General features: G+C 46.8%; 1 protein-coding gene across 10 annotated transcripts in view; it reads right to left on the reverse strand.

Moving 5' to 3' along the window:
- Positions 1-1,981: 1,981 nt before the first annotated feature.
- Positions 1,982-27,411, reverse strand: part of FBXO34 (F-box protein 34) — a 39,527-nt gene continuing 14,097 nt past the window's right edge. For 4 of the 10 annotated variants that reach the window (XM_042048049.1, XM_042048053.1, XM_042048054.1 and 1 more), the window contains 2 exons: positions 13,224-15,920; positions 1,982-4,798 (listed from right to left, as the gene is read on the reverse strand). In XM_042048049.1, coding sequence (XP_041903983.1) covers positions 2,653-4,798; positions 13,224-13,300 — 2,223 coding nt within the window. In that variant the 5' untranslated portion in view covers positions 13,301-15,920 and the 3' untranslated portion in view covers positions 1,982-2,652. The remainder of the gene's footprint in view (positions 4,799-13,223; positions 15,921-27,411) is intronic. The other 6 variants (XM_042048058.1, XM_042048056.1, XM_042048051.1 and 3 more) reach the window with 6 other exon arrangements.

Genomic DNA, 27,411 nt, shown 5'->3' on the forward strand with positions numbered 1-27,411 from the left:
ACGCAAAAGCTTGCTCTGTGAAACAATTTTTAACAGCAGTGCTGTGCAGGAGGGACAGTTCCAGCAGACAACGTAATAAATGATGTATAAACCAGCCCACGCTCCCCAGCCAGCCTGGGGGGAGGGCACGGATGGGGTAGGGTAGATAGCAAGTTGTCCTCTGGATTTCCCTGCTCCAAGAACAAAATAGCCTCATGATATTATTTTATCCTCGTTTCCCCCCTTGTTCAACAAAGGTGACCAAAATCTCACACCCTGTTCCAAACAGAATGACCTCACTGGCCCCTTATCTAATTACAAAATATTTTCCTCTGCTGCTCCACTCCAGCCTCGCAGGGACTTTCCTCGCTGCTGTCAAGCCTCAAGTTTTCCAGAGTCTTGGGTGGGGGGGCAGGAAAGCAGCTTCTTTCCCCTTGCCCCTAACCAAAATGAAGCTGAAGGCCTTTGATGCCGAAGGCTTTGGCAAAACAATAGCCTGGAAGTTGTTTTGCTGCTGGTCCGGGTGCAGCCGAGGGAGCAGATGGAAGTTTGGGTGAAGCCTGTGCCCCGTTAGAGGATGAAGTCGGGGATTAAGGAGAGATCCTGATTTCCCTCTCCCTCTTCCCAGCCGATTACAAGGCGGCCACACCCTTCTTTTAGATTCCTAATTTCATTCCTCCTGGTTGTCATCATGTCTGCAGTGCAGGGAGGCTGAGCAGCTCCAGGAGGGGTTGCTGACACCCGGGGGGTGGCAGGAGCAGGTGAAGGCAAAAAATAAAACCAGCACATCCTTTAAACCTCCCTGCAAAGCCTGAGCTCACCAAGCCCACATTTCAGGCTGCCAGGGCTCGATTTTCCTTCTCTCAGTGTTAAAGAACAAAAGCATCCGCCTCCAAACCCTCTTTTGTCCTCCTCACACTCCGACACCAGGCGAGCCACTCCCTGTGATCCCAGGGCAGGTGGAGGTGGGCAGCTCAGCCTGGCCCCCACAGCCAGCAGTTTTCCACACCTTTCTGCTCCAGCACCAAAGGATAGAGAACAGGATGAGCCAGGTGCAGGGCCACCCCATCCCTGCCCTTTCCAGCTGCTCCCTGGGGTTGGCAGGGCAGAGGAAGGCCCAAGATGAGCCCTATGGGAAGGTGGCACCGGCTCTTCTTGCACCAGGTCAGAGATTTTGGCTGCTCCAGCCTGAATGGTGAGAGCCAGGAGTCCATCCGTGCCCTGAGAAGGGGCAGAGAAACAGCAACAGCACCAAGTGGGGGGAGAGAAGGGACACGGCCAGGGCAAGGGCACGGCTGCCACGCTCCCTTTGGCTCCCTGGAACACGGCTGCTGCTCCCCTGACTGAGCTGGACGCGGCTGCTGGACTGGCCAGGGTCCATTCCCAGACTTCCAAACCATCCACCCTCAGAGGGGTGTAACGGGAGGCTGAGGTCTGGCTCACAGCACGGCAGGACAGGAATGGATCCAGGGAAATTCTCCATGCTCCGCTCCCATTCCGAGTGCGAGGAATCGCCGTTCATCCGACACAAACTCCGCAGGGCCCCTGGGAGGCAGTGACTCACAGCACTGGGACGAGAGGCCAGGGGCTGCAGCAGAGCAGGGCAAAGCACTGCAAGGATTCTTCTTGCAAGGGAAAAATTCCATACAGAGCAGATAGGAAAGCTTCCAGCACATCACAGAGCCAAGGCACCTCCACGCTCGTCCTGCTGGACCCACACTCCGTCCTCGACCATCCAGGGAACAGGTCAGGTGCCCACACAAGAGCCAAGAAGCAGGATGACCAGAAAGTGCCCGTTTTTGCAAGCTTTACACACCTAGCACCAGAATTCCCGATGAAAGGAGCCTCTGCTGCATGCAGGGCTGGCAGGAAGGAAAGGAAAAGCTGGAATCTGTGACAGTTAGAGCAGGGAGTTCTCCAAGTACTAGAGATTTGGGGGTTTTTTGTTTCTTTGTTAGTAGGAGGACAGGTTTGCTAGAGAAAGCACACTGCACGTCTGAACTACAGCACAGCACCAAGTTTCTGCATTTTTATTTTGGGGCAAAAGTCTTACAAGAGAAAGTCTGGTAAGGCAGATCTAGAATGCACATTTTATTTATGTAAAAAAAGAACCCCAACCAGACAACACGGGTAAGGTAGACAAGAACTTTTTTTTATATTCTGACTATACAATAATATTCCTCTCTTTTTTTTTTTTTTTAATCCACTGCCACACTACTATAATGGATCTGCTCTATAAGTCTAAGTTTCAGGTTGTCCAGTTAAGTTGTCTGCAGCTTCTTTAAACACGTTGACCTTTACCTATTTAGAGTTTCTTCTCAGAAACATTCATATATTATACAGGATATACAGATTTTGAAACAAGACACTTAAAAACACACACACCTATAGCCGCAACACTGGGATAGCTGCATTGTAAGGTTACCTTGTTCAGCCAGCTGTAGACTCTGTATGTACATAATTAGTTTTTATAGTGTTATTTACAGAGATGGACTAAAAGCTCTCTTTTAATCTAAAAGGTAAAGGCTCTTGTGTTTGAGTATGTGCAGTTTCATAGCCCTGTGAGAAAAAAAAAATCATCACGACAACTATATACACTGTAAACAGCACAAGGCATGAGAATCTTCTTCTCCTCCTCCTCCTCCCCCATACAATCTCACAGGAAAGTGTGCACTAATATTCCTCTTCCACCTCTGCTCCCGCTCCTCGGGTTTTCTTATGGATGGCGCGGTTAAAGCTGTGGCAGGCAGGGACCCAGTGATTGTCATGGAGACCCAACTTGCAGCCCGGGATGCCCTTCTGGGAGCGGTGGCAGCACATCCAGTAGCCAGGCCCGTAGGGCAGAGCCTGGCAGTAGGGCTTGGGATGCCACCGGCACAGGGACACGTCCCCCTTCACGTATTTCTTCTTGCACTGCTTGCAAGGGTCTTCCCGATAGCGGGGGTCACGGACCCAGCGCGAGTCCGCCGGCCTGATGTTGTAGTACTCGATGATGAATTTGAAGTAGTAGCAAGTGCATTTTAGGGCAACCAGGCTCCTGGTGGGAAGCAATCCAAAGATTTTCACGATGATGTGGTGAGGCAAGAAGGCCATGTACTGCTGAGGCTCCAAAAGCTGCTGGATTTTAAACCTGGTCTCCAGAAAGTCATGCGAAACCTGCCGCTTTAGGCAGGAAGCATCAAGTACTTGCAAAGCCCCTTCTGTGGGAGGGACAGAAGGGGCCAATGGCTCTGTAGGGACACTGCTTCTGACACATGATCTACCAGATGCCAGAGCATCCTCATCCTCATTTTGGGCTACTTTCCCTGGCTTCTCCTGGGTATTCTCCTGCTGTGGCTGTTGCTCGTGAGCAGCAGGCTGCTCACCCTGGAGGAAAAACAGCCTCCCTGGGAGTGAATCCTCACCAGAACTGGAGCTGGAGTGCTTCTCCTTCCTGCACCCTTTCTCTGTCTTGGTGACTGATATACTGATGCATAAGGGCTCCTTCCTAGCAGGATGCTTTGGGAAAATTACAGACTCTTTCGACGTACAATCAACAGTCGTGTTCTTGCTCTGCAAGGGATCCGGTGGCAGCCTGGCAGCAGCTGGACATGGGGACAGCAGAGCCCTGGGAGGCTCAATCTGTGCTTCAGTGTCATTCCTGCCAGCTGTCATTGCCAACACCGCCTGGGCAAGTCCCGAATTCACATTCCCCACCCGGGTATCCAGCCCCGAAGGAAACAGCTGCTGGGCAGAGGCAGCGCCATCCCACAGCTCGGTGTCACCCAGAGGGCCACAGCGGCCTCCGTATCCAGCCTCTGCCACCCCTGCCTCCCCCAGCCCGTCCCCCTGAGCCGGGACCCCCTTCTCCACCTCTCCCTCAGGCTGGGTGCCACTGGCCAGGAGCACCCTGCCGACATTCCTGCGGAAGCTGTTGTTCCGGGAGAGGCTCCCGGCCTCCCGCTCGCTCTGCCGCCTCAGGCACTCGGACTCCAGCTTGGCCACCATGTCCAGCACGCGCACGGGCTCGCCCTGGGGCTCGCCAGGGCCCCGCTCCGCGTGCGCCTCGCACGCTGCGGCCAAGGAGAAGGGGTCTGAGCCGGGCAGGGCGGCCTTGGGCTGGGCGCTGAGCCTGGTGGCAGAGGCGGCCGTGCAGGTCTTGGCACAGTCCACGAGCAGGGCGCTCGCCCGCTGCTCCAGGAACGCCACCATCTCGATGACCGACAGCGAGCGGCCTGGGAACGCGCCCTCCGCGCTGTCACTGCCGAAGTGCACCGAGCAGTGCTCGATGCCGCAGGCGAAAGGCTCCGGCTGGGAGCACCTGGCGTTTGCCTCCCTCATTCTTTCCAGCTGAATTTTGGCTTTTTTAAGATCCACCGATTTTTTCCTGCGTTTGGCCGTTCTCCCGTCGATGTCCCATGTGCTCTTGATTTTCATGGAGCCCGTGCGGGCGTTGCTGCTGCACTGCTGGGCTGAGAAGAAGGCGATTTTCTCCTTGGTGTTGCCAGGTTTCACCACAGCCCAGACATCCAGCGGCCCTTCCCCTTCTTCTCCCTGGTGGATTGTCGCAGACAGGGCGTTCTTCTTCTCCCTGGCACTTGGACCATCCGCTGGGCCTTTCCCGTTCATATTGCACATAGTATTTGGATAAATAATCCCCAGAAGCTTTTGAGATGGAGTCACGAGGGAGGGTTTTGGGAAAACGCTCAGTTTGGTGCAGTTGGCGTATTTTTCTCCTTGTGCTGGTCCCTGGTGGCCTCGCAGGGAATCCTGGCTTATTTCTGGGGATCGCTCTTTCTTCTGTAACTTGAGATATGGCTTTAAGTGCATACCAGAAACCCTGGAAAAACAGAGAGGGAAGAAGTTATAGTTGCAAAATATGCCTGTGTGGAATCAGAGAAGGTGGCCCAGAGCAGGCACCAGCCCACACCTCGAGAGGAACCACATGAGAAAGGAAAAGAGCCACCAAGGTTGCAAAATCCACCCTTGGAGAACTTCCTGCAGTAGGAGAGAACTTCCCATTAGAGAAATCTGTTTCCAGGCAGTTGCAAGGAGAAATTCTAAAGTTTAAGTTGTATCAGTTGTGAAAACATAGCTAGTGGTTCATTCTTGAGCTAGAGCCATCCTTCTGCCTGCTCCTTCCTCAATCCAGTTGCAAGGCACACATAGGTCACAGGGTTTATCTGGACATCAGCTACCACACACACTCCTTTCAGCAGATAAAGCGAGGTTAAAGCTCAAAAGGGAAATAAGCAAGAGTAATTCTAATAATCAGAGATCCCAGGGGATATCTAATCTCCTAGCATCACCTGAAATCACAGAGTGGTTTGGGCTGGAAGGGACCTTAAAGCTCATTTTGTTCCACTTCCTTCCACAGGCAGGGACACCTTCCACTATCCCAGGTTGCTCCAAGTCCCATCCTTGGACACTTCCAGAGATGGAGCAGCCACAGCTTCTCTGGGCAATGAAACCTTTCCTTTAGTATATTGATAATGGCAAGTTTGGTGACTTTCCCATAAGGGTCCTTATGTTATACATCATATATGCCCCCAAAAGTGACAGCAGCATAGCATGCAGCTGAGGACACCCACTCTCAAGGATGGGATTTTACAGTCAAGAATTCCAGAGCTGAGAAGGACCCCTTGGATGCTGCTGACACTGCAGCAGCAGCCCTCCTGCAGCAGCCCCAGACTCCTCTGTCCTGTCACACCTCCACAGCCATCTTCTATTCAAAGCTCGGGAACGCTGGAGCCCAGGGCACTGCCACACAGGATGCAACCACCAGGAGACTCCAGGCTCTTCTCCCAAGAGTATCGCATAAGCACATTACAGAACTAACTATAGATTACGTTTCCATGGTAATCTTTGAGTTGTTGCACTCAAAGGCCTCCTCTTTGGGGATGATCCGTGCTCGAGAGTTGAAGAGCAGCAGGTTCAATGCCACGTTCATTATGAGCTGACACAGGCACACTCAGGCACTGAACATGCTTCCCTTGAGAGCCAACACCAAGAGAGTTGCTTAAGTATGGCAACTTTGTACGTTTCTAGCCTAAAACCAGCTTTTAACTAAAAACCTCAATTTGTTGGTCTATAAAGTCCAACAAATTTATAAGTGATGCTGCCCAAGCAGAGGAAGCCTCCAGGACTCGGAGCAGCCATGCTGCTTAACCACTGCTTTCCCTGGAGATTTGGTCCCTCCTTCTGGCCCTAATGACAAGAAGGGAGGGCAAGCACAGAGATTTTGGGGAGGTGCAGCAAGAGGAAGGGCTTAGTTCACCTTTCTACACTCCTCTGGTCCAAGCAGTGCTTTGAAGGCCAGGAAGCAGCCATTGGAAAGGCAGATTCCTTCCCTCTGGATTTTTAAGGGAGACCATCACCTGGCTCTTGCAACCAGACAGTGCCAAAACCACCTGCATCTCACCTAAAGACTGTGGGGGTAAGAGATGTCAGTGCTGCAGACACACCTACCCAGTCCCTGGGTTAATTCTCTCCCCCTGCCAATTCCAGCTCGTTGGAATTGGGTCACCTCCCAATTTAGTCTCCTCTGCAAAACGCAACTGAGCTACTTGTTTGCCTCCTCAGTTGGATGCTAAAAACTAAAATAATCTCATAAAAATAGAACTTTGGGGCGTTGAAATGGATGCACGAAGAGAAAAATGGGAAATCAGGACTGCTGGAGTTTGCTTTGGCCTCATTTTTCAAAGGATCTGCCGCATTGTGGTTGTACTTCACAGCAAAGCAGGGTCAGGCCACTGATGTGCCCTGGCCAAAGCCCAGCCCAGAAGAGCAGCAGGTGAAGCACTGCAGCAAACTGCTGCAGAGAACAGTGCCTGCAGCCTTCCCTTCCAGAAGGACATTTCCCAGACTAGAGAGAAAAGCTCCAGTGGCTGCTCGCCACCATACCCTGGGGAGAAGAGGTGAATGCAATTAAAAACACGACTTTGCATGCTGCAATCTCCTGAGCCAGGAGCAGAAGATCAAATTTCATTCATGAGTTCTCATGCCAAGGTGTTTGAAAGATGAGCTGAGCTTGTTTTTAGAAGGCTTTCGTCAAGCAGTTTTCAGGAATCCAGCAGGACAATCAGCTCGACACCCTTCATTAAGAGAAGCTGCAAATGAAGGTGAGACCAGGTATTGTATGAATAAAAACAGAACCAAACTGGTTACCCCAACAGGCTCAGGGGACATGTTCAGCCAGCAGAGTTGGTTCAGCTGCTCCCAGCTATTCCTGCTCTATGGAGAAAGACAAAGGGTAAAGTTTTGCCTTACCTATTACAGATTTCTTGTTTAAGGTTATATTTCCTCCTGTGTTTCAGTTAGTCCCTGGCTCAGCCAACAATACCATTTCAGGTTGAAAAGTTATAATTTACATAACAAAATTATGCCTTAGTCAGAAGTTTTACTGCCAGAATAATTGCCTCATTTGAATTCAGCATTCAGTTCATTGCACATGTTTTAATGGATCCGGATTTAAAGAAAACCTTCATCTAATAACTTCAGACAGCTGTAAAGAGCACTGCAAACTCCACGAGACCAGCTGCCACCTGCCTCAGAGTTTTCCAGCAGCAGGGAAGAGAACTTTCATTTTAAAAGTCATCTTAGCAGTGGGCCTTACCTGAAAGCGTCACTTGAAAAAAACAAGCCCCCACCTCACACACCCTTTGCTGTGGACATTGAGAATGAACTTTTAGGCAATCACAGCTTCTTCCCTGCACGTCAGCAGCACATTTCATCTCTAGCTCCTAGAATTAGAACAAGGCTTCCCAGCAGAAATTGCTTTGAAGATGAACCAGAGCCCAGTCCCCACCCACAGACTCCCCTGTTTCTCAGTGCTGGCAAGCAGAGAGCTGTGGCAGCTGCAGGTAAGCTTTTAAATATTTAAAGCCACCAAAAATAGTTGTTAAAAGGTGAAGTCACATATTCCCTATGAAACTTCATTCCAGAATAATTCTGTTTGCTTTCCTCCACCCTTTAAGTTATCAAGCTCTCTAATTTTATCTTTAGAGACAACGACTCTTCAGAAGTCCACGGGAGCAAACATAAAAGGTTTTCAATCCCAAATGTGCGGTTTTAAATTGCTGATAGGAGAGAATTCTGCCAGGAATGATCAGCACTGAAACAACGAGCAGTGCTGCCTTTATACTGTTATTCCATCCTTAAGCTGATGAAATAAAGGGGCCAGTTTTTCTATTTCTAATCAGCCGTGTCTGAAAAACAGGATACTTGCACTGCTGGAATGACACTGCTGTTTTCACAAGTCGTAACTACAGCTTGTTTCCACTGTAGTTTTATCAAGTTGGTTACTACACATTGTTGATACAGAAATATATTCCTTTATATGAGCTCAGACACTCACACCCCCCCTCCTCTCCCCACCCAAGGGAAGACCCATAACCCACTGGTGGACTCCCCATCCCTGAAAATGTCCAAAACCAGGCTGGATGGGGCTTGGAAGAACCTGGTCTAGCGGGAGGTGTCCCTGCCCATGGCAATGGGTTGGAATGAGATGGGCTCTGAAGTCTTTTCCAACCCAAATCATTCCATGTTTTGGAATGGTGCTGGAAGATTCTGGCCAGCTTGGTTGGCCAAGCTGGCCAGAATCTTCCAGCATCCTTTTGTATCTATGCATGTTCTAAATCACAGCAGCCTTAAACAAGAATATATTTGCTTTAGTGGAAACTCCAAAGTTGGAGGAAAAACTGTTAGAAAAGACTCCATTTTCACAATTCCTTTGTAAGGTCCACAGAGAGCCCTTAATTCCCCTTGCAGCTCCCAGGTCAGGGACTCTGCTGATGCCCTGTGCAGCCAAAAAGATTTCATCTGGCCAGCAAGAACAACAACAACAAAAAAGCATAATCTTCACAAGCAGCATATTCACACTGCAAGTTTTCTAGGCAAAGCACCGGAAGGTTTTATTAGGGTGAAAATTTCCATCAAAACCCCCAAGTTTCCTATGGATTTCTCCTTGTAAACACCAACTCCAGTCGACAAAAGCTCCTCGCGTTGCTGACTGCACACCCAGTGCCAACTACAGCTCTGAAAAACCCCTCAGGACATTCTAACACAAGGCAGGGGCCAAAAAAAAAAAAAAAGGGAAAAAAGAAATCAACAACAATAAAAACCCCACACCTCTGGCAAAGCATTTCTCCTCCCTGGCATCCCAGTTCTCTGTCCACAGAGCTTTCCTCCGCCATAAAGGCCACTGACAATTAGCAAGGACTGAGCACTGAGTGGGAGTGAACCACGGTCAACCACTTGTTATTTCTGGAAGGGCTTGGTGGGTCCTCTGGGCTTGATCTCCAGTACCATTTCCATCCCCTTTGCACTGCCAGGGCAAGGCAAAGCAGACAGAGAGCTGCTTCAAAGGCATTCCACGGATTCTGCCGGGGCGGGAAAGTCCCGGGATGGAAGGCACTCTGCTACTCATAGAGTTTGTTCTGGAGCATGGCAAGGGTCCAAGCTTGGAGAAAGGAGGGCTGGGAAGCACCATGCTCCAGAGCAGGGGTGGGTTTGACTCTGGCAGCCGTGGAAGCATCTGATTTCCTGAAAACCCACTCCCCTTGGAGCGGCAATTACTCCTGACCCACCTCCCAACATCTCCAAAATGCCTCTTGCAGAAAAGGGAGAGCCAGCGAGGATTAGAGTGGGATTTGAAGGCAAACAGAAGGCATGTGGCTGCTGAAGGAGAGCTCTCTGCTCCAGTGGCCAGCCTGGGGGAAGTGGAAGAATGCCAAAAACGTGGGGCAGAGCTGGCCCAGAAGAGCAGAGGAGCTAAATGCAACGTAAGAACCAAACTCCCAGCTCTGGATCCCTCCCCAGCTTGTTCGCCTGTGTCAGGTGCTCAGATAACCTGACTCTGGGGGAGACAACACCCAAGTACAGCTGCACACAGCACAGCCAGGAAAGCCACCCCACAAAGCCCATCACCTCCAGCACACAGAGGTTTCGGGTGACAGAGCGCACCCCCAAGCCCAACACAGACCACTCCACTTTGAGGCTCCCACCCATTAATGTTTTGAACACATTTTACACTAAACACACACACCCCCTTCAGTAAAGCACAGTTGCCTTGGCTACTTTCTAAATTTTGTACAGGAAGAAGTGCCACTGCTTCGCCAGGCTTTTGTACAGAAGCACTTACCATGAAGGGAGTGATGCAGCAGCAATTCTTCGCTGAGCCTCAGGAAGCTCAAAGCCCTGCTTCCCAGCCATGCCAGACATGACAGAGAGATGACAAAGCAGAAGGGAACAAAATAAACTGAAAGATTTGGAATTCAAGGTTATCAGCTGCTCCAGAAACGTATACCTCGGAGATGATGGGATGGCACACGCGCCTGTCATGGGACAGGATGAGAGGAAATCACAGCAGAACAGCAAGATGAAAACTGGTGGTTTTATAGGGCTTCTGCTGAAAGCTGCCCAGAGCAGCCCAGGTAACTGACACATGTCCTTCTGGAAATGTTTTACCTTTATTAATTTGTTTTCTGATTTATGAAGTGCAAGAGGAGCGAGACCTCTCGCCATATCACAGCACAACAAATTTCTTCTGTTAATGAACCAACAGAGAGTGATGCTATTTATAGCCTTCATTTTTGTGCATATGTAATGAGAACACATGAAAGGTTGCAGAAATTAACCTTGGACCACACGATCAGTAACAGACTCAGCATTCAAAAGAAAAAATAAGCAAAAGTAGAGCTGAAGGCAAGTTATCAGGCTGCTCTTTTGAAGACTGAAAGAAACTGGTTCATGAAGTCAGCTGGCGTGTGGAGGACTTCACTGCACACAGCATTCTCCAGGAGTCAAAAGGTGTTTTCATTATTAAGAACACATCCCAAACAAGATCCAAAGAAACTCCAACTGGATGTGATCCTTCTTCGTGAAGGATACCAGAAGCAGACACAAGTTTTGGGTCACATCACTTGGAAACTTCTTTCTTAGAGATCAAAAAGTCTAGGAATAAACATGAGAACTGGTGCAGCATTAAGTCACTGCAGAGATATTTAACAACAAAGGAAAAGTGAAAGGTTTTTTTAGTTTGTGAGAAAAAAGAGAAACAGGGCTGCAAGCAAGGGCAGGGCAGAGATCAAGAGTACAACACAAAATACCAAATTTGACTTTGCACCATTTTTAAAGAGGGGAGGTAAGGGTGATGATGAGGGCAAAAGCCCAGGCGTTAATCTGAACAAGAGCATTGGCAGGGGGAGGATTAGAGAGCTTCATAAAAATTGTGAGGATTGGCTCATCCCAGTTTTAGAATCCAAACCAGATAGGCTCATGCACTGCAGGCCAAGAAACAGGATTTATAAACCTCTTGAAAGGCAACAATAGGAGGTAATAAACATGTGGCACATTGGAGGGGGCACTGCAGGGGAGAAAGAGAAGGAGAATGATTGCAGCCTCTCCAGTGCTCGTATTCTGACTCCAGTATAAAGGTGCTTTGCAAGCAAAGAGGATTAATGTGACACAGAGAAAAAGGGGGAAGAGGGAATAGTTCAATATGCCAGACTAACCTCAAGGTTCTCAAAACAACCCATCTTTTTAAACCAATCTACTATATCTTACTCACATGGACTTCAGAGAGCACAAAGAGATTTACTGGTTAAGACAGATTGGCAGAGAAATGGGAAAACAGACAAAGGAGCTGTCTTAGCAGCAGACAGCCCCAGGTGATGCTGAATAAGAAAATACCAGCCTGGAAACCAAAGACATGCCTCAAGAATCAGCCCTGGGAACATCTGATTTTGTTAGGAATGACCTCAGCACTAATTCTGCACCCACAGAAATAGAGGCAGTTCCAAAACAGCAGAGGCACAAAGCTCCAAGTAAAAGAAACTGAGGAGGGTTTTGAAATGCAGTGATGCACCAGCAAAAGGAACATCTATACATTTTGGAAGTAACTGAGGTGAACTGGCCACCATAGAGACATCCATGAAACAGGAACATGGAGGTGATGCTGTGACAGCAGTGACAAGCCCTCCAGCCAGACCAGCTCCAGAGCACAGCACACACTTTTAGCCAGGACTGAGAATATTCTGTGAGGGGCATCACCCTAAGAACAACAGCAATTGCTTCTCAAGAAGCTACTGGAGAACACTTGGGTCACTTAGCACAACAAAACCACCGGTGAGGGTTACAACCCCATTTTACAGAATGCAGAAGAAGAGGTAAACCGCTGAAAATAAGCAGCTGTCCTTAGGCAAAAGGAAAATAAAAGGAACAGAAACTTAAATGAGTCTATAAACTGTCATGAATGTTCAGCCTGGGAATTAAAAGGTTCCTAACTGCACAGCAAGATCTGTCATCTTCAGTAATGGCTTAATCTACAGGAGGAGAGAAGAAAAGATGCAAGAAAAGATGTAAATGTTTTTAGGCTGGACTAAGTTCACAAAAGGGATTATGAGATCCTGCTTGAGAAAGCAAGGAGCTGGGTGACCCAGGAAGTCTTTTCCAGCACTAAATTACCATGAGACTAACATAGCAAGTATATGCTGTCTACACAACCACAAAGAACAAAGGTTAAAAGTTTGCTTTAAACCCACACAGCCTTTGGAAACCAAAAAGCTGGCGCTCTTCCTCCAGACTGAGGAAGTTTAAGAGCCTTGGTTTCAGAAAAAGAATTTAAAAAAAAAAAAAATGCACATATATTTTGAAGTAGCTTGAACTCAAACAAACTGGCATGTCCTTGCATTTGCATGAGGACAAGTTGTTCTGCACGGTGTTCCTATAAGGAGACACAGTGAGAGGCGTTCACTTAATTGTCACATAAGCACAAGTGTTTGAAATCAGTCGTGCATTTCTCCTTAATAAGAGACACAGGAGAGTGAGCAATGCAAAATCTGAGCTTAAACTAATCTAATTACTTAGTCCACAGTAAGACAAACCACAACAATGACTGCCAGCATTTCCACTTGCTTTAAGCTGCCTGCATGTTTTAATGCCTACTCTGACGAGCCTTTCGCCAATTAAGTTTTACTTCAAAGTCATGTTTCCCAAACTAATTTACAGCTGTTGCTAGAAAACCCAAGGATTTCTCCAAGTACACTACCAGCTGTAGTGAATCTGCAGTTGTCATTATCAAATAAAAACGTCAAAGAACATTTCTGCCCTTAAGCCATTATAACTCTTCCCTTGAACACTACCCAAAAGTCAGAATTTAGAGCAAACATTTGAGCGACAGCACAAGACAATAGGAGAGGACAAGGAGAAGGCTAAAATCGGTGCTGGACACTCAGCTGCAGGCAGAGCAGCCAGTCTGTTCATACCGTTTGACTTGATGGAAGGTGGAGGATGTGGAGTTCAGCGGTTCCCTGTGGAGGCCAGCTCTGCAGGAACTCTTCATGGTAACGACCTCTCCAGCTAAGGCACCTCGTCACAGCCAGTCCATCCTGGGCTACACCCCAGGCTCCCCCATCAGCTCTGCCTGCCCCACACGCAGCTTCACCGTGTCTCTGCCACCTAAAAACTGAACAACAGAGAGCTACGTGAGAAGACCACAGGCACAGATGATCAGGACACGGACTTTCCCATGAGAGAGAATAGATATATATAAAAATATAAATATATACAAACACAAACATGCTATGCATGCATAGATACAAAAGATATGTATTCAGATATAAAAGAACATCATCATGCCAGTATTGCAGCTGGAGTTCCTGAACACCACTAAACACAAATTAACACGCCCCACCACAGCCGGTCTGCACACACAGAGTTTTTTCACCTTATATCCAACTGCAGCACTACCTTGGCACCTCCCACGGAACACGCTGTCTTCCCAGCTCCATGTAAACAGGACGCACAAGATCTCTCTGCTTGTTAGCACCACATCAGGCTTTGGAGGGAAGTAGCTGCTAGCAGTGAGATTTGAGGCTGCCAGGAGTTACGTTAGCGCTCTAATCAAAATAACGTGGTGGATTTCATAAAAGGACAGAAAACATGTCACCACGCAGCCTCCAAGTCTTGTGAAAACTGCCCTGTCTTTGCATCACATGCAGATAAGACAGATTACACCAAAACAAAGCTGTTCTGCAGGATCTCTTTTTCTCCCTGGGTTGCTGCCTTCTACACCTTGTCCTTGGAGCAGACACTCTTACCGGCTCTTTAACGCACTTTGATGGAGAAAGAACAACAACCTTCGAGCTGGAACATTAAAGGGAAGAGTGACACAGCAAAAGAGCCCTGGAAAACCTCAAATACTCCAGCCTGAGCTGCCAGCAGATTGTTTTAGAGACTGTTTGCTTCCTCTCTAGAGGACCATGCACAATGATGCCGTAATAAAGGAATGCCATTTGAGGATGCTAACTATGGAGCTGTGCCCCCAGGGGAGCTGTGATTTAGTGCAGCAGGTTGTTCTCTCCTTTTCAGCAGCTTTGCCTGGTGTTCCTACTGCTGCCTACCCCTGCTTTTGCAGAGATGGAGCCTCTCACATCACCCCCTTCCCGACACCTCCCACACAGAAGAGCCCCCACTATACCCAGCTCAGCACAGCACTGCTTGACCGGTGTGGATCACAATCAATGCTCCCACTAAACACTCCTGGCCTGGAAAACCTGCTCTTGGTAGCCACACTTGCCAGGAAAATGATGAAGGATGAACCTTCCAGGCAGGAAAAACAGAAGCTGGTTTAGATGCACCTGACTTGATGTCTGCTACAGCAATTTCATGGTTCGTCTAATGGTGGTGAATAAGAGGTTAAGCGTTTGCCTACACTTGAGTAGCAGGAGCCTAAAATAATATATAAAGTATTATATAAACACATTCCAGTCTTCATGAAGAAATCTCTGCTGAGCTCTACACAAGGCTAAGAAACGTGTGGGGTGGAGGAGACACAGGCATGGCAGAGGCAGAGCAGGAGGAGGAGAGCACGTCCCCTGCTCCAGGGATCCAGGAAGACCAGGAGTTAGGCTGCTGTGATCAGCAACAGCAGAAATCGAAGCTTTGTAGTTAAACACCGTTTTCATCAGACTACCCAGAGTCTGTAACAAGGACCTACCTCTACAAGTGAAACCTAGGCACAAAAACCAGCTGTTTCTGATGTTCTGATGCTGTAAAGATATATATATTCACAAACAGTAATTCACAGAGAAGAAAAAGCATATGCCCAGTGCTTTAGGAAAATCAAACACAAAACCATTACTTTCCCATGAACCATCAGTAAGAGGCACTGAAATTCTGACTTTTCTCCAAGCTTTTGTCTGGCTCTCCTTCTGGCTTTACTGACACTAGCATTTCAAACTCAGCAGGAACTGTATCACAGAACCATGATTATATCCACACCCAAATAAACGCAACCACACCATTTCAAGAATGCCACTCACTTTTCCAATAGCTTAAACCCTCTCCATGGATCCCTGGTTAGGAATACCACATGTTTTGTCCTAGTCCCACTCCTCTGGAGATCAATTGAGAAGATAAAAAGCCAGACAAAGAATTGAAACCCAAAGATATCTTGTTTGCAGTAAAGAGCTCGAGAAGCAAAACCATCAAGAGAAGTGGTTCAGGGCAGGAGCAGCCACAACCCTGATCCAAGCATAGGCATTGTATGGTGGGATTTCGTGAGTTTAGGAAGGGACCAGCAACTACTAGAGGGAAGCAAAAGCTGACAAAATAAACACAGCCAAGTTCAGATGGGCACTGCAGCACAGACCCAACCACAGCTCCATACAAAGCATGCTTTTTCCCCCCCTCTGTAGCTGCTGGGCTATAGAAAAGAGCTGAAATAGACTATTAATGCCAGCAAGCTCCTGACAAATTCCTACTGTGTGAGGAGTAAAAAGCTGTGCTTGTGAATTAAAAAAAAAAAAAAGGAAAAGAGAAAAAAAAACCCAGCATTTAAGCTAGCAGATATACTTACTGCCTTTTAACTACCACTGTTTCTGTACCAAGGCTGATCCTTAGCAGAAGGAGCTGCAGCCGATTTGTTAAGTTTTGCACAGAGTCGGGTACAGCCCGAAAAACTGAAATACAGATGCACAGAGAAACAAAACAGAAGAGGAAGTTAAAACCCTAATCGTGTTCTTCTCCCTCTCTGAAACCACCCCCAAACATATGCCCTTCTGCAGAAGATGTGGGAAGGACTCGGGTTTTGGCAGCAGAAAGCATCACATCCTCTCAGCCGCGGACGGCAGCTCAGGGAACAGTCCCACAAAATTCCCCGTCTTGTCACCAGGTTTGAACACTGCTGCAGCTTAGGAAAACAAATGTATCAACTCAACCAGACCGCAGTCAAGGTCTCCTCATCCGTGTAGCAATTCACTACAGCTTTTGATATTTTGATAAGTGCAAGGGCAAGTGTGTTTTAGCTGTAGCAACAGTAACTGATCAACAAACCAGTTCAAAGGGTGGGCACATCCTCTCAGAAAATTTACTTTCTTGAAAGGAGGCCATGGCCTCGGGACTGGACCTCAGCAACAATCACCCTGTTGGTAAAAACATGTGTCAAAACACATTTGACCACCCCACCTCCATGCAGGGCAAGCTTTGGGATGCTCCACAGGGGTGTCACACTGGATTAGCTGGGCAAAGAGCATCAGCACAACTCAGGATGCAGAAGGAAGCAGCAGCAAGTGTTTCAGAGCAGAGCTCAGAGGAGTTAATACCAAAACCAGTCATTAGTGTGGAAAAAGTCAGTGCTGAGGCTTTATAATAAGATAAGGGTATTTGTTTTCTTGCAAGAACCAGGTTCCATGTCCATTCCCCCACCAGTGAGCTCAAGCTTAGGTTGTTCCGTGATCCTTGTCTCCAAAAGAATAATGTACCTGATGTGAAATTCTGCCATTCCCCAGCCTAGTCATCCCGCCCTCCCTCCCCATAACCCCCACAGGACACCTATAACAGCACCAGATTCTCCTAAGCAAGAGGCTTTGGCAAAGTTTCCCTCATCTCAACATTCCCACTGGGAACAATCCACAGCAGCTCCCAGCCCATGTCTGACAGTGAGATGACACACCAGGTCCTCAGCCTCTTAGACACCTATAGGAACACAACCATTTCTTTTTAACCATTCTTCGGGTAATCTCTACCTGTTTAAAACACCTTAAAGAACTACCTTTTAACCCCGGAAGAGCCACCACAGGCACCGTTTGCCTTGTGAAACCTTGTATGCTCAGCTTCCCCTCTGTTTGATGGTCAGTCAGATCTGGTATTATCTGATCTAAAGGCAATGAAACTGCCACAGGGGCTCCATCTGGAATTAATGTGGGGGAGCTTCCTTTGTCTACTCCCACACCAAAACCAGCTGATGGCACTTCTGTTAGGCACCAGGAACCAGAGTAGGCAAAGCAGCAGGACCTGGTTACCACTGCCCTTTGCTCACTTCCCCACCAAATTCACTCCAGACCTTCCTTCTCAAAGCTCCTCCAAGCTCCCATCCTTGGATCACACCAGACAGAGCAGCAACTTAAATGAAAACTGAAGATTCCCATGTAATCAGAGGCCACAAAGATGATGAGGGGTCTGGAGCATCTCTCTTATGAGGAAAGACTCCAGGACCTGGGCCTGTTTAGTCTTTCACACCTTCCCCTTTATCAGCACTGCCTCCCTGCCTGATTTCTCACCTGAAGCCTCTCAAGGAGCTGCACTAGGTCAGAATTAACCCAAAAGTAGTCAGCTCCCTGAACCTACTTACCCCTGACCTGGCAGGAACTCACAAAGCCCAGCAGGACAAGGTTCTCAGAAACTCAGATTGGACTCAGCCATCTCCAATCCACACCTGGAATCATGCTGGAAAATGCAGCTGCTACAAAGTGGGTTTTAGCTTCTTTCGAGTCAGTGGAAAGGAACACTTCTGAATGCACAGTGGGGAAAAGCCAGAGTGTGTCAGCAGGAAAATGAGCATGTAGGGCTCCAAGGCAACATTTGACTCCTCACTGCTGTCAAACAGCACTCCTTGCTGTACTGATAAGCATGTGAAATGCTCATTCCAATGAAGCACTACAGGGAGAACCTGTTTTCCTTCCAAGATCATGTCAATAAAGAATGAAAGGCTCCACATTCATGGCTCACATGCTTTCTTAGAGTGGGGTAAGTGTTGGAAGGACTAAGTTGTCTGCTCAAAAGGAAAATCTCAGAAGGGAAAAAGAAAATAAAGGAAAGACAAGCTCTACTGCACCCTCTTAGCCCTGCGTGAGTATTGGGAAAATATAATATTACAAATGTTTCCCTTGTTCAGCTATTCCTGAAAGGCTTCAGCTGCCTTGCACAATTTGGGTAAGGACATCACTCGCTGCTCAGCTGGGAAGAAGTTAAGAACTGGCTCATTAGATTTGTTCTGCTTGATCCAAGACGAAAACAAAACCAGTAAATCCCTCACTGGGCAGTGCTGCTGCAGCTCTGGTGACAAACACACGGGCCTCACACATCACTCTGCTTTCTAGAAAGCTGCCTTGGCACCCCTTGTCACTGTCGCGTGCCCTGAATGACAAACTGGGGGTAGCAAAGACCCCCCAAGTGGGGCTGTGGCTGCTGCACCCTCAGCTCACGGGGCATGGGCAAAAATCCTCCCTAAACACACCACACTCGAGGCCACATGACCCACGAGCCATGTCTGAATTATTTAGCTGATAAAACTACACTTGTTTTGCCATGCAGATTGTGAATTAATGAAAGCTCAGCTGAAAGGCTACTTTCTTGGGGCGAGAGGAAGGAGAAAGCTTCCAGAAGCCTTCCTATTATAGAAGCAATAGAGCTGGTTCCAAATATAGTAGAGCAGCACACCCAGAGCTCTGGAGACATCGTGCCCTGGTTTTGTGAGGCTGAGGTCTCGCTGGATTGCTCCTGCACATGCAAAGATGGGTAGAAAGGACTGCAAGATGCAGAACTGACATGAAAAGGGAGTTTCAGGACAAACAGCAGAGGCAGAAACCCAGACTGCCTCTATGGAAGAGATCAGCCTGAACACCAGGAGAGAGCCAACCCACCCCACTTTAGAGAAAGCCAGTCAAAACCAGCACGAAGAATCACACCTTTCTCAAGAACACAACATTAGCTTGCTAAAAAACATCCTGATTATTATTATTGTTATTATTATTATTATAACCCCAATGTGACAGATTAGGATTGCCAACAATCATTTCATCACCCTGATGGCAGGGATCCTGGCTGGAGAGGTGCACTTGACTCACTTTGGCATGCAGAGGGTGGATTTGTTTTTGCTGTGACAGCTCATAAAGTGACCATCACGTGCCCTGCCTCACAGAAATTCCTCACCAGTTCACCAGGAATAGTTTGTTAGTGATCCAGCAGCACGGGATAACGACGCACTCTAATTCTTAAAGTTTCCTTCTCCTGTTTCCTGGCAGCTCTTGGAACACAACAGAAATAAACTCAGTTGCAAATCTGTGATTACAAGTGTATCTTTGTGTATCTCTGCATCTGTGTACTCCAGCATAGGACTGGCCTTTTGATTGGTAAATAGCAACAAAGTAAAATGTCACCAGGAAACCAAAAATCTCATACATGACACTACAGAGGGAAGAAGGCCCCCTGCCCCACAGCACAAAATGCACAGTGATAATTGTTCCTGCACATCTCTCCATGGGGTATGAAATGGCTTCTTAAAATAGTAGAACAAACCTACAGCTGACTTCTAAATATCCAGCAAATAAATAAATACAGCACCTTCTTTAGAACTCTGCTAACAAGGAAAACCCCACAGCAGGTGACTTAAACGCTAAATTCATCATCTTTAAAACTCAATTCACTGAGCTAAATATGCCTTTAATAGGTTTCTATGGCTCTAATTGGTTTGGACCAGCCCTTGGGTGACCAATTCTCCTTTCTGAGACCACCCCATATTCCCTGATCGCAGGTCCAGACCTACACAGTTTAGCAGAATGAGGGGTAATTCCATTCTATTTACTTCAGTGGAATCTTACCCTTTAACCAAAAGGTTATTTTGTGCATTTCTCTGTCCTGTACCACTGTGGATACCTTCTCAGCAGACAGAGGCACAAAAGAACCCCGAAAAACACTCCCCAAAAAACCCCAAGCAAACCAAACCCACACAGACGCACGAAAGACTCAAAGCAGAACGACACAGTTTCGTCCACATGGATTCATTCTGCCAATCCCCTGCAAGGCTGAGAGGTTACAATATCCATTAGGCATCTCTAAAATATCCACATTTTTCCTAAGGGTCTCCAAATCCAAATTCAACGAACCTTACTCAGCAGTACAAACACTAGATTAAATATAACAGTACCAAAAAAAGAGTTTTAGAAGTAACTGTGCCATTACTTGCAAATATTTGGATAGGCTGGATAAGGCCTTAAGCAACCTGGTCTAGTGGGAGAAGTCCCTGCACATGGCAGGAGGTTGGGATGAGATGATCTTTAAGGTCTCTTCCAACCCCTTAACATGCTATGAGTCCATGATTTCTGTCATTCAAAATGCCCAGGTCTTTTCTATCATATTCCTGAATCCACTCTATTCTCACGTAAGAGCATTTTCTGCTACTTTTAGCATAAATGCCTCATGAATTGTCACAAAATCTTATATCCTTTCAAACTTTTGTTTAAAGTAGGCCACTGCTGGTGCCCCAATGTCACACTTCCACAAAGAACTACCTTTCACCTTGCCAGGACAATGTAAAAATGCTGAACTCAGAAATCCCAAATTTATAGGCCAGCAGTTTACAAAAAAGTCTGCTCTGCACTTAGGGAAAGAGCTATCCAAGTATACCCAACTTCAGGACAGATTTCACGCAGAAAGAAGCTCAAACTATTTTTCACAGCATATTTTGGAACAAAGCGCCTCATTACATCTGCAAACTTCCACCAGAACAGATTCCTTAGGAGCATCTAAAAACAACCTACCCACCCATCAACAAACAAGACACTACCCACACCCTCTGCACAAGCTTTGGATTCACTGGGCTTTCCAGATGTACCTTACAAAACAAAGCATAAAGCTCCTAAGGAGCAGGTTACAGGCTAAGAACAAAGATAAGAAAATCACTAATTAGTGTCAGGTTCTAACAGAGCTTCTACTGGAGGAGGTCAGGGCTGCCCCAGGCCCTTTCCAGCCAGCTCCACATGTCCCATCACAGGATGTGGCTGAGCCCATCACTGAACCAACCGGTACTGTCACAGAATCAATCATATTTAAGAAAGGGTAAAAAACACAACAGTAATCAGTAATCTCATGAACTTTATCTTGACCTTTAAGCTCTCTTGGCAGTCTTTCCGTGACATCTCCGATTCCAGTCCCTGGCAGGCAACAAACTCCTCGGGACAACCCGTCAGGGGGGCAGATGGATGTGCCTGTCCCCTGCAGCAGGGAGTCACTCACTGCAATCACTCACCGCTTATTATTAACGTCAAGTCTTCAGGAGGGACAGGAATATTCCTCCTTGTATAGACAGTGACCACTTTCTAGTCTCCCTCTTTTATTCACTTCTGACTTCTTGTGAGATGTGGTGCAGAGCCCACTGGGATCCCTGATGTAGAGCAGGGAATTCAGATTTCTGGGTCGCTAAGCTCTCTGAAAACATCCTATTGCATAGAATCCCAGAATGGTTTGGGTTGGAAGGGACCTCAAAGTCCATCCAGTTTCAACCCCCTGCCATGGGCAGGGACACCTTCCACTATCCCAGCTTGCTCCAAGCCCTGTCCAACCTGGCCTGGAACACTTCCAGGAATGAGGTAGCCACAGCTTCTCTGGGCAACCTGTGGGAGGAGAATGACATCCCTTGACCTGCTGCCCATTCCTGTTTTGAAGCAGCCCAGGACACAGTTATCCTCTCTGGGCTGTGAGCACACATTGCCAGCTCACATCCCTCTTTTTATCCACCAGAACTCCCAAGTCCTTCTCTGCAGGGCTGTCCTCAATGACTTCTTCTCCCAGTCTGTACTCATACCTGGGACTGCCCTGACCCAGAAGCAGCACCTTGCACCCGGACTTGTTGAACTTGATGAGGTTTCTCATTCCCACGAATGCCACACAAACTTCTTACATCCTTGTGCAACTCCTGGACCTGGTGACACAGCTCCTCCATGAGGACACACCATCTGGAGAGATGATTCTCAGCCCCAGCTTCCTGGACAGGGAGCAGCCACCTTTACACCCAGAGGCCTCCAGAGCTCTATTACCACCAGGTCTCTTTGAGAGGGACTCTCTGACACCATTGGGGCAGCAGCTCCAGCAGCTGCCAGGAATGAGAATCTCTCCAACAGCTCCAGGCCTGCAGTGTGAAGTCACACAAGCAGAGGCAAAGAAACAGGACACCAGGGTGTCACAGCCAGTAACATAAAGCTGGAACCCTAACCAGTGACAGCAGGAACAGGACAGCAAGGCAGACAAGACTCACAACAGCACATGGCACAACACCACAATCCAAGCAGTTATCCCTCAGCCAGAACTAGGCACCTGCAGAGCTCATCCAAGCACAGACAGAGCAGCAGGAGCAGAACAGGGAGGGAACAGAGATCTGGTGAGCAGAGCTGGGGTCACACAAACACAGGTGAGCAATCCCAAAGCAGCATCAGGGTATTTCCCACCCTAAACTGCTTTGCAGCTTGTAAAAAAGCACAGAACCCGTTTAAAGGGACCAGAAAGGACTTTGAACACCCAAAGCACAGACATGTGACACATCATGGCCAAAGTGCTCAAGACGAAGACAGAAGGCAGCCAAGAGGACACACTGCAAACCCTTCCCAGACAAAGTATCACCTGGGTTATAGAAATTCTCAAGAGAACTTTATACACAAAACATCTGCTGAACTAAGTTTCAGATGAGCTCAGGGGTTTTGACTGGTAAACTGCAGTAGAGACCAAGACTAAATACAGTATCTTATTGCATGATTGTTTCCAAAAGACTCCTTAAAATCTAAACTAATCTGGAAAGCTACCAATTCCATGGATCTTTAATCTTTTTTTAGTTCTATTTTAAAAGATTTTTTTTTCCATTAATAACCCAAGAATTATTGAAGTAAAAAATAGTTTGATATTTTCAGAGCTTTGTAGTCAATACACCTAGCAACTGACACAATTAAAATTTCAGAAATCCTAAGCATAGCACAAATTCCACTGTAATTCATTCTTATAGAAAAAAGAAAGGCCCCAAAATAGCACTGAAATTTCAGTAAAGGACAACTTCTGCATGCCCAAGTGCCTTATGAACTGTGACAACTTCTGCTCCAGGTCTTTCCCTTTTCACATTTCCTCTTCAAAATTTAGTGGTACAAACCTACAAGAGGACACCAGAAATAATCCTGGTGCAATACTTTCCATGTTAATAACCATTCTGGAGGTGTGAACTATAGAAAAGTCCACCAAAAAACATCAGATTCAGGTTTGTTTTACAAGACTTGAAACTTTTTTAATGAAAAAACACAGAAAACATAAAATCCTAGAATGGTTTGGGATGGAAGGGACCTTAAAGATCACCTCGTTCTAATCCCCTGCCATGGGCAGAGACGCCTTCCACTATCCCAGGTTGCTCCAAGCCCTGTCCAACCTGGCCTGGGACACTTCCAGGGATCCAGGGGCAGCCACAGCTTCTCTGGGCACCCTGTGCCAGGGCCTCCCCACCCTCACAGGGAAGAGCTTCTTCCCAGTATCTAATCTAATTCTCTCCTCTTTTATTTTAAAGCTGTTCCCCTTTGTCCCATCCCTATCTGTTCATGTAAAAAGTCACACTCCCTCTTTTTTCTTAGTCCCCTTTAGGCCCTGGAAGGGGCTCTGAGGTCTCCCCAGAGCCTTCTCTTCTCGATGCTGAACACTCCCAGCCCTCCCAGCCTGGCTCCAGAGCAGAGGTGCTCTCTGCATCTCAGAGCATCTTTGTGGTCTCCTCTAGACCCATTCTAACAGGTCCAAAAAACAGTTTTATAATCAAGACTGAAAATGAAAAAACACCTGCATTGCTCTCTAACCCAGTATTCCCACTGCTCCCTTCAGCACAAACAATATTTTCTTCTCAGAGTTTCCCCCTCTTGGACAAAATGGAGAATATATGAATGAACCCCACCAAATCACTAAGATGTGAAGCAGAAAATAAGGAGCCCACAACTGTGGTTATAAGGGGTGGTTTAAGTGAGCCAGCTTTGGAGCTGGGGATTGTGACCCTGCTGTGGAAACCCTCTGCACCTTACAAACCAAATGTGCCACTCCAGAGCTCCCACTCGCCCCCCTGGCTTTCAACAACCAATTCTCTCCCAAAAGCCAGCTGCAGCTTGCCAGCCCAAACACCGAATTACCAAAGCAGCCACCAAACTTGAGCCCTCACCATTTGATATCTCTCACCAATTCTCCATGAGCTTGCAGGAAACAATTTCAAACAGCTCCCTCATGAAAACAAGTTTCAAGCCTTAGTTTTTTCCATCCCGAGCCATCCCTGCACTATTTCATAGCTCTGATAATTGTACCACTGACTAACCTCCAACTGGGAATAGCTGTTTTTATCATCACTATTAAAAACAGTCCCTCACACTGTTAGGAATCTGGAAATTCACTGGAGCTGCATCCCACCCTTCGGCCTCTCAAAACACTACAGAGCAATGAAACTATGTGCTGAAACCAGAGGATCCCTGTGCTGAACAACTCCTGTAATTTCTGGGTAACTGGAACTGCTTCCTAAGTGAACCATGGAGGTTTGGTTATTGATTTTAGAGGAGCAAGTGGCACAAGAGCTCTGAAAGTCAAAGTTTTCCATACTGTTCTGGGAAAGTTTAGTTACTTTTAGAAATGCAGCAGTAATGTGCATGTTAAAAAGCCTCTCACATTCACCTAGTTTTGTAGTTTTTATGCTTTTTTTAAAAATTAAAGTAAAAAGATCATCTGCAGTTTTTCTTTCCTAAAAGCACGTTATCTTGGTTTTTACACCTTGGCCAGAAGAGTGACTGACAGCTCTCAGAGAAGTAGCAAGACGCAGAAAAATAAGAGTTGAAAGAAAAGTGGATTTAAAAAACAGCTTTTAATTATCTGAAGGCACAGCTGCCAAGTAGACAGCAAAGAGGCTGTGCATCACTTACAGATGGGAAAACTCCCCCAGGTTGATTTCACAGCCCATTACAGTGGATTAACCTATTAGGAAGAACAAAATATATTTTTTTTTTTTAATGGATGCAAGTTTCAACAGCTTGAAAAATCATTGCCACTGGTACTTTGATACACAGGATCAGCAATCTGTTTTATCACACTTCCAGTCATCACAATCCATAAACACACCCTAGAAAAAAACCTCACCCTCTTTCTTAATGCATCTTCTGTCATTATTTCATTCTCAGGGATCAGCATCTCTCTTGGCTCCCCACTTTGAATATCATTTCATAAATCAGTACTTCTTTCATTGTTGTTAAAGAGAAGCATCAAACACCTTCAAACTCTTTCACACACACCTTTGCACACACACACATTATTACATCTGCCAGATGCCACTGTATAAGGTATTTGTCAAACAGAAAAGCACCAAAGCACTGATTTTTCAGCTTTCCAGGATCCCTGTGCTAAATCCTGGGTGTGCCTACTTTTGTTTGGTATCAAGTTCCTCCTGCTGGCTCCACTGCAAGAACAAACTACAGGGATAGTTAAGTTTTTCCCCACCACCAAAAACATCTGTTCCTTTTCTGAGTTCTCCAGACTTCCTTCCCCTTGACCGTATCACAAAGCCTCTCTTTTCAGCAAGGCTGCCTTCTTGATAGTCCATCACCATTATCTTCTTGTTCTCTGCAGAGCAGCTTGAATCACTGGGTCTTGCAGAGCTTCCAGTCCTTTCAGCTCAAGGCCAGGATCTGAATTCAAGCATCAAGATTTACAGAGAGGGTTGTTAAAACTCCTTCCCTGACTCTTTTTTAACACTCTGCAGCTTCCTGTCCTGGGAGGCAACCAAACTGCTACAAGAAATGCCAGTTTCTGTTAAATATCCTCAGTTCCTGTGACACTGAGCATTTAAAACAATTACATTACTTCCAAATCTTGCACTGTAACAGCTTTTATCCCTTAAAGTGCAGAGATGAGCAAAAATTACTTTAGCACCAAGGAGTGTAAGTTGGTTATTTGCTGCATCCCACAGCACTTCTAGTTAACATTCAGGCTTGGCACGACTCGAGCACACAGCACAATGTCACTCCTCAAAACCCCACTGTTCAACCTAAAGGCACTTTTTCTAAAATTTTTTTTTTTTTTAATTTTAAGGGTGCATCAGCTGCTAACTGAAAGTGGGAATGCTTCATTTAGCACACACACACACACACACACTTGTTAAACTGCTCACAGCATGCAAATAAAACACTGTATTGTGCAAAAGTCATTCAGTCTCCCCATCCGTAGATATGAGCAATGGAACTGTGGCCAGGAAAGAGAAACTTGGAACAACATGCAAATATTTCAGTCCCTTATTCCCAATATTCACATCCCAGGCTAAAGCCCACAGCCCTGACATGCTGAGGGGTGACCATGTTGAGAATCTGCCCTGTGCAACGGGTGGGAAAACGACCATTATCTGTCTTGCCCCTGGACTGCACCCTTTTATTTGTAGTTATTACTGCAAACTGCCTTTTTTTCCAGACAATGGTTGTGTTATTATAGGTACCTTCATGCCGTGCCAAAGCACATACACACAGCAATTCAGAACAATCAGCCTTGTTTTCATGGGAGCAAAGGTTGCAGCCAAATGAAATGGGTGGAGATCACATTAAACAATCTTGGAATCTGCTAATAGGATATAGGAAAATGTGACCATAATGCAGATGCGGAGTTCCCCTTTCACCTTCCAATGTTATGGATAAAATAAAAGCTTTGGAAAACCAATTAAACTGTTTGAACTACATTAAGCAAGTCAAAGTGTTCTCAGGGTGCTTACAAGACACTGAGACGTTCTTTAAAATTAAAACAAAGCAGGGCCCTTTTAGAGCTGAAACCAGAGAGCATTTCCCCACCCCAGAAACAATGATCTCTTCCATCACCTGTTTTAAAGATACAGGAGAAGTCACCTGCTTCTCCATGGTGAAGAGAAGCTCATGAAGACAATTGTTCCTGTCTTAGAGACAGGATCAGCCCCTCCTCTAAGCAGGGAATTTTCACACTGAGGCACCTTGGCTGGTCAGCTGTAACCTGCATTCCCCTTGTTTGCTTTTGAGATGTGCATTAGTCAGCTTTCTCCTCCACAAATCTGATTGTGCCTCTGCATGATCGTGCACTGAAGTCATGTCCTTGAGCGTGTGACATCAGTCTGTTGCCATGGCAATGTACAGGGCAGTCCAAAATTCAGTATTATGGCATCACTGCGGGATCAGACAGCGGAACAAGCCAACGCCTGAGAGCTGGTTAATGCAGCACGAACAGCCAAGACATTTCAATCTAAATGTTAAAGTGTAACTGCACTTCATCACAATATTCTTCATAAATATGCCTAGAAGCCCCAAGAAAGACAATCCAGAAGGTCACTGAATTGAAGAAACAGGCGAGCCATCACGCATCACTAAAATGAAGGGCAATACGTTTCCAAGGATG

This window comes from Corvus kubaryi, unplaced genomic scaffold, assembly GCF_017639235.1.
Source record: "Corvus kubaryi isolate FWS band 111438036 unplaced genomic scaffold, C.kubaryi_AGA036_p1.0 66, whole genome shotgun sequence".
In the NCBI taxonomy this organism is placed as follows: domain Eukaryota; kingdom Metazoa; phylum Chordata; class Aves; order Passeriformes; family Corvidae; genus Corvus; species Corvus kubaryi.